Below are 11169 nucleotides of genomic sequence, written 5' to 3'. Positions count from 1 at the left end.
GTCCAAAGTGCTTCAGACACGAACAGGTTGGCAGACACTACATTGGTGTCAGAAGTGGGATTCGAACCCACGCCCACATACGTGGACTCTCTTCCTCAGTGCAGTGCTGCCGTCCCACAGCCCGATGCAGTTCCTCCAGCCCCAGCCGCTGCCTTTGATCTCTCCCACCTCACGCCAGACATGCAGGCCCGCCTATCTCCGCTTCTTCATGAGTACGCCGACTGTGTTTCGACTGGACCGTCGGATGTAGGTCGCACGGACATCATCAAGCACGAAATTCACACCGGCTCTACTCACCCGATCCGCCAAGCTCCACGCCGTCTACCGATCCACCAAGCTGCAGCAGTCGAAGACCACATCAACGACCTGCTAGCATCAGAGAAAATCACCCCATCGTCCAGCCCCTGGGCCGCTCCTATCGTGGTTGTGAAGAAGCCGGATAACTCCATTCGCCTGTGTGTGGATTATCGGAAGCTCAACAATGTAACCAAGAAGGATGCCTTTCCAATGCCGCGCATTGATGATGCTCTCCACTGCATGCACGGTGCACAGTACTTCTCAACATTGGATCTAGCCTCCGGCTACTGGCAAGTAGAGCTCGACGAGTCCGCCAAAGAAAAGTCCGCCTTCACTACACCATTCGGCTTGTACAACTGGCACGTCATGCCCTTCGGTCTCTGCAACGCACCCGCAACGTTTCAACGGCTCATGAACACCGTCCTCAACGACCTAATTGGCAGAATATGTGTAGTGTATTTAGACGACATAATCGTTTTCTCGACCTCTCTGGACGAACACCTGGAACGTCTGGCCATAGTTCTCGCCCGTCTTCGCGATGCGGGTCTCAAAGTCAAACCTAGTAAGTGCTCCCTACTGCGTTCTTCTGTTACCTACCTGGGCCACATCTTCACCTGTGATGGCGTTAAGCCCGACACAACCAAGTACGATGCTGTTCGTGACTGGTCTCAACCGGCTAACGCTACGGAAGTACGTCGTTTCCTCGGGTTCACCTCCTACTATCGCCGCTTCATCCAGGATTTCTCAATGATCGCCAAGCCACTCCATGAGTTAACCAAGAAGAAAGCGCCATTCGTCTGGACACCGGTAACTGACCAAGCCTTCACCAAGCTCAAACAGCGCCTGACGTCCGCTCCGATCCTTCGCTACCCTGATCCCACCCGGCCGTTCATCATCGACACCGACGCCAGTGACATCGCTATTGGGGCCGTCCTATCCCAGTCTGACTCCACGGGTCGTGAGTATGCAGTTGCTTATGCTAGCCGCACTTTGTCTCGCGCTGAACGCCGCTACCCTGTTACCCGCCGAGAATTGCTTGCTGTTGTCCATTTCACTCACCATTTTAGGCATTATCTTTTGGGTCGCAAGTTCCTCCTACGCACTGATCACCTGGCACTCCTTTGGCTGTCCCGTTTCAAAGATGCAGATGGCATTGTAGCTAGGTGGATTGAAAAGCTGGGTGCTTTTGACTATGATGCTCAACACCGCCCTGGCAAAGCTCATGTTACTGCTGATGCTCTATCCCGCTTACCCCTCCCTGTTGCTCACCCTGCTTGCGCTGCTATCATCCCAGAACCCGCTGACCCAGACTCTTGGCTACCTACCTGGACTACTGCCGCCCTGCTTGCTGCTCAAACAGCTGATCCTGAGATTAGACCTGTCCATCTCTGGCTCTCTAGCACCGACATTCCTGCCAGAGGTGATGCCCGTCTTCAACATGTCAGCTCGGCTACTATTCGCCTGTGGACCCAGTCCAACCGTCTTCTCCTACACAATGGATTACTCCATCGCCGCTATGTAAATGATGACAACACAGTGACTCTACAGCTCGTCCTCCCCACAGCCCTCCGTGATGAAGCTCTCCACGCTATCCATGACTCTACTGTTTCCGGACATCTCGGCACTTCTCGCACCCTGGCCCGTGCTCGTCAAAGGTACTACTGGCCACACATGACAGCCGACATAACCGAATGGGTCAAGACCTGTCCCCAGTGCCAGCAACGTCAAGCTCCCGTACCTCGCCCAAGAGCGCCACTCAAAGCACACCAGTCTTCATTTCCTCTCCAGCGAGTAGGTATCGATATCATGGGCCCACTTCCTGTCACTGCTAGAGGTAACCGTTACATTCTAGTAGTGGGGGATTACTTCACGAAATGGTACGAAGCCTATGCCCTGCAGGACACTCTCGCCACTACAGTCGCTACATGTCTAGTGGATGGTTTCATCTGTCGCCATGGTGTTCCCCTCTCGCTTCATTCTGACCAAGGACCGCAATTTGAGTCACATGTCTTCCAGCACGTCTGCAAACTCCTCGAGATCAACAAGACCCGGACAACACCGTACCGCCCACAATCAGATGGCCTTATTGAACGATTCAACCGCACTCTCGAGAAGATGCTCTCTACCTGTGTCGTGAAACACACTGACTGGGACCTCCACCTACAACGAGTACTGTTCGCCTACCGCACGAGCCACAACTCGGTCACAAGTTTCACCCCGTTCAGATTGATGTACGGACGAGAAGCCACCATCCCCGTCGACCTCCTTCACGACCTCCCGCCAGCCCAGCAGCCCACCAAGCACCCTGAGTATGTCCAAGCCCTGAAATCATCATTAATTTTCAGTATGCTTTCAAACTTGCCCGCGAAAACAACGCCAGCGCCGTTACACGCCAGAAAGATGGTTATGACCATACCGCCCGTTCTCCTACTGCATACAACCCCGGTGATTCTGTTCTGCTCTTCAGCCCTGTCGTTCCCCAAGGCACATCAGCAAAACTCCACAGGTACTGGACTGGACCCTACCAGGTAACCCGTGTCATCGATGACATCACCATCCAAGTTCAAGATCCAAACACACTCCGTCGCCAGGTTGTACATGCGGACCGTCTCAAACGCTTCCTTCCACGTCCAGAACCACCGCCGAACCCAATTCAGTATGCGCCTGCCATCCACCCTCCAGATCACGATCAACCAGTTCTCCATGCTCCGCCACCTCAGCTGCCGCCACCCCCTGCTTTACCTCCATACAATCTCCGCAATCGCCAGCTCATCCGTCCACCGAATTACTTCTAGATGCATATGTCTGTCTTTTCACGAACACCCGTCCCGTAGACACGAGGACGTGTCTCAACGGAGGAGGGGCGAGTGTAGTATCTCTAGCTCTATCAGTATCACTGAACAGTCATCACACAACCTCCTGGTATTACTAGCTACTTGTAGTTCACATGTACATGCTAAGTGCTTCTCCCAGCAACCACTTACTTTGAAGTAGGACTACTAGACAACCCTGCCTGCAGACCGGTACGGCTTGACCTATTGCATTCATGCTGTAAATATACATTACATTGATTCCTGAGTAGTCTGTTCCCCCTCACTGACCCTTTTGATCACTTGCGAGATACCTTCCCGATTCTACATGTATGCATCCAACAGGTTACAGCCTTCTTCCCCGAACCCATGTTATTGATCAGCCCTAGCTCACACACATTCAAATGCCTTTTCCTTAGATCTTCCAACAGTTGTCTTCCTAGTAATCTTTATGCCCCATTACCCTGCCTGCCATTCACATTCGTTTCCTCCATACTTTTAGATTGCATTCCTGTTGCATAAACCTTGCTCGCCACTTAGGTACATTCTTCCTCCCACACTGTCTCTTGTCCTGCTGTCCTCCTGCTTTCTTTTGCCCTCACTCCCAGCTGCTCTGTCCCCCTGGCCTATATAACCCGCTGATTCTTCTCAGTTCTGTGTGGAATTGATTTCGAGAGTAAAGAGTTGTGAAGCCTCAGAGCTTGCAAGTTCCTCCGGCTAGTGCTGTCAGCCTGTTACACTTTCTGTATAAGTCCAAAGTGCTTCAGACACGAACAGGTTGGCAGACACTACAATGGTATACACAACAGCTTCTCAGTCAGGATCGTGGGCTGCGTGCACTGTGTAGCCACGTGGTGGTGTGACACACTGAGGTTCATAAACAATGAAGACATTAAGACTTAGTGTTCCTGTCACAATTAGGCTTCAGCGTTGTTGGTCAAGTACTTGTCATCTACACCACTTCAAAAGTTGCGTGCCCTCTGATAACAGCTGATTAGTTCAGCAAGCGAGTACAATCTGGGCCGTGCGGCCTGTGCATGGCTACACAATTATAATTATAAAATGAAAGATACGACTCCGAGTGAGGCACATCATTTTGTGGGATCGTTTAGTTAATTAATTTTAATATTGCGGCGGCACATCCTGTCACATCCTGTCACTAAGAACTCGGCCAGAGTAGTTCTGATCGCGACAGTAACCGATTCCAGATACACATAACAGGTAGCGAGTGGACAACGTCTTTTGAAGAAATGAAATCGGTAGAAAACGAAGATGACAGAGCGGAAAGTCGATCCGAAACTCCGTCATCTCGTCGTAGTGCGGAGGTGCCGCTACTGGCGAAACCACCCGCCAAAGATGTCGCAAGGCATCCCGGATCAAGACTACCGGGCGACACCGAGAAGCAAGATAGTCTTGAAGATTTAACCCCGACCAGGAAACACCTGATGTTGGGGATGTTCGGGGTGCTTATCGCCGCTACACAGTTGATCATAATGAGTCTAGGTCCGTTCTTTACAAGCGAGGCGCTAGCCAAGAATCCTGACGGAGGTCCTGGCTATCATAGTGCCGTAGGTGCAGTGTACAGTGCCAAGGACATCACGGGACTCATCACCGTCTCTGCATTAACGTATGATCTGGAGAACATCAGCAGTCGCTACTTGACTGTGCTGTGCTGTGCTACGCTTTCAGCATCCCACATGATCTTTGCGTTCGTGGATGCAATCCAAGATTGGAGAGTGTTTATCACATACTGTATCGTCATAAGGCTGTTGCAAGGTGCAGCCTTAGCAGCGCTGAAGGTTACCTTCATTGCGTACACGATGCGACTGTATTCAACACGCTTGGGACTCGTGACCACATTCAACAACTGCTTGTGGTCGGGCACGCATGCGCTGAGCACATTGCTGGGAGGTGCATTCTTCGACCTGGTGGGTTATCGCTATACGTTCATGCTTTTCTCCTTGACTATGGCTGTATGCACCATCGTTGCATTCTTCGTTATCGTGGATTTGGGCCAGCCACAATGTAGCAACAGCAGAACTAGCAGTAGCAGTAGTAGCAGCAGCAGCAGCAGCAGCAGTAGACGTAACAGCAGCAGCAGCAGTGACAGCAGCAACGGAGGCAGTAACGGTCAGGATGACAGCATCAGCACCGGGTCGAGCAACAGCGTGCGAACGCTTCTGAGATTGCCCTGGGTGTGGCTGATGTGCGGCGCCATGGTCCTATCCGACGTGGTGTACAGCGCCAACGAAGCACTGCTCGGACCGCGGATGAAGCTCGAGTTCAGCTCCAGCGCTACCGTGATTGGCGCAGCTATTGCCACGCAAACCATCGTCACACTCTTCATGAGTCCTGTCGTTGGTATGATGCTGGATCGTGGCTGGAGCACTGTCCTGTTTGTGATCGGCGGCTTGGTCTTGGTCGGTGTGGCATGTCTTCTGATAGGTCCCTCATTGATCTTCAACATTACCCCGTCTCTATGGATTATGTTCGTGTCCATGGTGCCCTCCGGTGTGGGTCACGTGATGTTGATAGCGGCCACATTCTGCGGCATAACGCAGCATGTGGAGCAGACTGGTCTGGGCACTGCGTCCAGTCTACGCGTGCCCATATCTGGCGTGACCTGCTTCTGTCTGGCGCTGGGTTACTTCATTGGGCCTATGCTGATGAGCGCGTTGGTTGGTGGATTGGGCTTCGCCATGGCGTTCTCAGTGGTGAGCATCGTGTACTTTGCCTATGCCATGTTGGTCTTCAGCTGGTCATGGTTACGCAGTAGCCACAGTGCATGTTGTCATGGAGATAGTGAATCGTCCACGTCAAGAATTGCGTCTAAGGTTGAGGAGAGCTCCGGCACAGAACTCTTACCCATTGCAAAGCACTAGAGGATGTCAGTTGTGATCAAGATTGAATTTGCAATCGTTTCCTCCCAGCACAACCGAACCTCCACACAGTCCACAGTCTGGTTCTATAGTCTAGTGTACATGTACATGTACATTGTGTGTGTGTGTGTGTGTGTGTGTGTGTGTGTGGTGTGTGTGTGTGTGTGTGTGTGTGTGGTGTGTGTGTGTGTGTATGTGTGTGGGTGTGTGTGTGTGTGTGTGTGTGTGTGTGTGTGTGTGTGTGTGTGTGTGTGTGTGTGTGTGTGTGTGTGTGTGTGTGTGTGGATGTGTGTGTGTGTGTATGCATGTGTGTGTGTGCGTGTGTGTGTTGTTGTAATTCCCTGCCTATGGCGAAGTTTACCATGCTATTTGTCCAAGCCTACCCCTCCCAGTACGCACCTCCATTAGTTGAATGTTAACCAACATACATGTATGCTTCTTGTGGCTGTTATCTAACTTTAGCCACTTTTCCATTGTAATTGCACCTACTGGTTTGGCCCTGTGTGTATTCTTCTGCATGCATTCATTCCATGCCGCTCTTTCTAATGCCTAATGCTCCTCATTGCTTTGTACTAATGCATACTAGCTACCACTACTACTAGGACAATAGGTTGTTAGCCACGCCGGACCAGCAGCTACTACACATACAATGTACATGTACATGTACATGTGTGGTATTAGATAAACCTTGTTTTAGTTCACACATGTTGTTGGTTTGACAGCATGAAACATGGTTTCCGAACACGGTGTCCTCCACCTTGTTTCATGCTGTCAAACCAACAACTAGGCACGGGCGGATTATGCCGGCAGAAAAATTGGCAGAATTCGGTACTTTTTCTGGTAAGTTTCATGCATGTTTGGTATGTGGATAAAGAAATGGTGCAGAATTCGAGGAATTGCCTGCCATAAGGTTTGTATGGTTCTGCCAATTTCACTGCTTTTCGAGCAGAAGCTGCCGGTGAAAACCAACAACACGTACAAGTAGAGGGAGAGAAACATTCAGGTTCTTCCTGGTCGAGCTTAGATCTTCTAGGCCATCTTGCGGCTTGGTGAAGCTCCAACATCTTGCTCGTGGATACTGCCCAACATGTTTGACGGACGAATTGGCCAGTAGCGGGGCTTCCGCAGTACGGCGTGATGACGGAGTTTCGGATTGGCTTTCCGCCCTGTCATTGTTGTCTTCTATCGATTTCATTCCTTCAAACGATGTTGACAACCCGCTTCTTATGGTCTGTACATGGAGTCAGTTACATGTACATTCGAGATCACAACTGTTCTGCCCGAGATCTCATTGACAGGATGCGCTGACCTATAAATGGGCGATACCCAAATGATGTGCCCGATTCCACGCCGAATCGGTCACCTTCTGGTAATGTGCTCGTCTGTCACGCATTCTCACCGTGGCCCTGATTCCACAATGCGTTCGTACCTAGCCAACTGCTAGTAGTAGAGTATTTTCACGAAGTGTTTTTTCCAAGCATGATCACTTCAGCTTAGTGGTACTAGTAGTAGATCTGCTGGCCAAAAAAGCATTACGGTGTCAAGTACTTCTAACTACTTAATTCCTGATGAACCTAAGCGTTCCAGGGGTAGTACGGTAGTACAGTAGTGTAGTGATGTCACATTCCCTCACGCTTCAAGTACTGCAACTCCACCACCAGTGCACCGCTAGCTGCATCTGGACCGCATCCTGGAACTTCAGTGTTCCTGGTCGTGTTCTTGGAGGTTGTGCGGGTGGACCAGTCCCGTCTGGGTCGGTTCGTATGACTGTTCGTGTTAGTACGCACATTGTACGTGCACGTTACGTCATTGTGCGGACACATGCAGTACACATACTCACGAGTTTGTGGAGTGGCATTGAGGGACGCAGAAACTGAGAAACAACCAGCTTGTGCAAGACGTATCTGACCCCTGCCTGGCCTGTACACTCAGGAGTCAGGTGATTACATTTTAAATTATTGAATTTGAATCAAACCCTCCACCATACGATCGTCCTTTAATTATTTACATGTACCTGTTTGTTGTCAAGCTAGAGCGGAGAGGGGTGGTGGGAGCTGGCGAGACATGGTGTGACCGTAAAAAATAGGTTTTTGTCTCCTTTCCGGTGGGAACTACCGCCGTACCGGTGTAGCAGTTCCAACTTACCAGTAGCTCTAAGATACATGTACTATGACGTAGTTCCAAGTGAAAGACAACCAAAACACTCAAGCTGAATTCTTTTGCCATTTTGTTGTGAGTCCGCACGCTTTGACTTGCACTCGCAAGGTTGATCATTATCCCTTGCACGGTTTAGGACTTGTGCCCAGTCCTGAAGTTATTGCTCATTGGTTTGTTTTATTGTTTTGTATTTACATGTACATGCTCAGCTCATGTGCAAGGTTGATAGTTATCCCTTGCACGTATTAGAGCCTCTGGCCTTTCCTGTTATATTTCATCCCCGCTCAACCAGGGAAAAACAATTCAAGGGATCAGTTGGGGAAGAAAACATATTACTGTATAATAATTCTATGGCCTATAATCATCCTCCCGTTGCCTGATGATTGTGTAAACCTTTGGTGCGTCCATGGAGCTATGAGTATGAAGCCCAGACCTTTGGTCGGCAGAGCCTAGTGGGCCCCACCACCACACTCCATTATTCACCCCAGTGTCTGGAGATATGTGTATTTTGTAGAAAAAGAAAAGAAAAAAACAAAAAAACATAAAACTCAGAGTAGCCACAACCTAGCCTTGCCGCTGTTGTTCTGTATAAAAATTAAAAAATTAATTAAAAAAATTTCACGGTTCGCGTGAGACTCGGCCAAAGGCCCAGTTTTCCGCGTGCGCAGGAACGCCGCCACCCTCTTGGATCAAGGCGCAGATGTCCTATAATAGTTTTAGAAATCGTCAATGCTCTACTCTTTTTGCAATAGGCAAGAGTTCTATCGCAGCGTTTTCAACACCATTATCCGCACTGCAAGAACCGGAAAACCCACTCTCTCTAAACCAGCGGACGAACAGACACGCATTATTCGTGCTCCGCCACCATGAGCAGACAATTACCAACGCAGCATAGGCAAAGTACACAATGCTCACGATGGAGAATGCCGTCGCGAAACCCACCTTTGCCACCAGGGTACTCATCAGCAAGGGACCAGCGCCGTATCCCAGAACTAAACTGAAGGAAGTCAGACCGGAGATCGGCACTCGCAGGCTGCTTACACTTCCTACCTTGGAGTTCTCCACTGACTCAGATAGACTGCAGAACGTGCCGGCCGTCAAGAAAACATGACCGACGCCGAACGGTACCATCGATAGAAAGACAAGCCATAGGGCAGGTGCAGTGTGGAAGATAGACGACGGACCAATGAGAAGACATGCCACACCGACCAAGACCAATCCAATGATGACAGTTAGGGTGGCGTTGCAGCCGCGATCAAGCAGTCCGCCCACGACCGGACTCAAAACGAATATCACAATGATCTGTGTGGAGATGGCTGCACCAATCACAGTAGCGCTGGAGCTGAACTCGTGTTTCATCTGCGGTCCGAGCAGTGCTTCGTTACCGCTATACGCCAGGTCTGAAAGCACCATGGCACCGCACATCAACCAAACCCAGGGCAATTTCAGAAGCGTACTCACGCTACCTTGCGATGCCTCGGCATTGTTTCTCGTTGTAATGCTGCCGTCAGCCTGTACACTGCTGCCGCAAGGTCTGTCGCCACACTGTGTCCGCTCCGGGTCCACCATAACAAAGAATGCTGCGATGGCGCACACTCCCATGGTCAAGGAGAAAATCACGAACGTGTACCGATATCCCACCAAATCGAAGAATACTCCTCCCAGTAATGTTCCCAGCGCATGCGCACCCGACCAAACAGCGTTGTTGAACGTGGTCACTACTGCCATTCGCGTGGGGAACAGTCGCATCAGATAGGCAGTAACAGTTACTCTCAGTGCTGCCTGCGCTGCACCTTGCATGAGCCGTACAGATATAGAGTATGTGATAAACACTCTCCAGTCTTGGATCGAATCCACGAACGCAAAGATCATGTGGGATGCTGAAAGCGTACCACAGCACAGTAAAGTCAAGCAGCGACTGCTGATGTTCTCCAGATCATACGTTACTGCAGGGATGGTGATGAGTCCCGTGATGTCTATCGAACTGTACACCGCACCTACGGCACTATGATAGCCAGGGCCTCCGTTAGGGTTCTTGGACAGCGCCTCGCTTGTAAAGAACGGACCTAGACTCATTATGATCAACTGTGTAGCGGCGATAATCACCACGAACATCCCAAGCATTATCTGTTTCCTGGTCGACGTCAAACCGGCCAGCGTGTCCTCCCCTACACGTGAGAGGGACGCAGTGTCACCAGTCTCGCCACCAGCGATGGCACGTGTCGCTCCGGGTTGCTGGTCGTCATATTTGACGGAAGAGTTCGCCAGTAGCGGCGCTTCCGCACCATTCCGTGATGACGGAGTTTCGGATCGTTTTTCCGCCACCGCGTGGTCGTCTTCTACTGGCTTCATTCCGTCGTCGAGTGTCGGCTAGCCGTCGTCGGTAAGCATTGCATAGGGAGACTGTCCCGAAGTCAGCGTGGACAGTACCGCTCCAGAACTGAATGACATGACTTTCAGATTACCACCACTGGCACCAGTGCTGTGATAGCCCTACCCATACCACCCCTAGCCTCTACTCTAGTAGTACAATGTGATGTAGATCTGCGTGCGCTGCTTTGCCTGGCGAGGAAACAAAAACTAGTCTACAGGTAGATCTACATGATTGTACAGACAGAAGAACGAGCATTCGACTCAGCACCAACAACTAGTACTGGTGAACATAATAGGCCATGGTAAATCTTTGATTCTCAAGTAGATCTACGCGCGCAGCCATTTTTTTAAATTTCTATGCATGCATAATCATGATAATAATACCCTTTGCATAATAAGCGAGAGGGCCTAGGGCAGGGGTCGAGACTGGGCATGCTGTGCACGCGCTGCACACTTGGCATGCAACCAGCATGCAGGATTATAGCTAGGACGTGATCAAGTTTCCTGTGACAGGCTGTGTTTTCACGGTCCTGACGCGATGTTCATGTATGTACTTCCCAGCCTTTTTCATTTGAAGGAAGAAGTTCCGAAATGCTTTCCAAGGACCACTGTTGGGTTCTTGTTTGCAGCAACCGTCATCCCTAGTGGCTAGT

General features: G+C 50.5%; 2 protein-coding genes across 2 annotated transcripts; one reads left to right on the top strand and one right to left on the bottom strand.

The window, feature by feature from the left end:
* The first annotated feature begins 4357 nt into the window (after window positions 1-4357).
* Window positions 4358-5989, top strand: LOC135821602 (uncharacterized). The gene has a single exon (XM_065334600.1). It carries the CDS (start codon window positions 4358-4360, stop codon window positions 5987-5989), a length of 1632 nt encoding a protein of 543 aa, XP_065190672.1.
* A 928-nt stretch (window positions 5990-6917) lies between these two features.
* Window positions 6918-10495, bottom strand: LOC135821601 (uncharacterized). The gene is made up of 2 exons (XM_065334599.1): window positions 9026-10495; window positions 6918-6938 (listed from the first exon to the last, which is right to left on the bottom strand). Exons 1-2 carry the CDS (start codon window positions 10493-10495, stop codon window positions 6918-6920), a joined length of 1491 nt encoding a protein of 496 aa, XP_065190671.1.
* Window positions 10496-11169: the final 674 nt, after the last annotated feature.

This window comes from Sycon ciliatum, chromosome 7 (genome assembly GCF_964019385.1).
Source record: "Sycon ciliatum chromosome 7, ocSycCili1.1, whole genome shotgun sequence".
In the NCBI taxonomy this organism is placed as follows: Eukaryota; Metazoa; Porifera; class Calcarea; order Leucosolenida; family Sycettidae; genus Sycon; species Sycon ciliatum.
The sequence above is the reverse complement of the archived record's forward strand: the minus strand, read 5'-3'. Positions and strand labels throughout refer to the sequence as shown.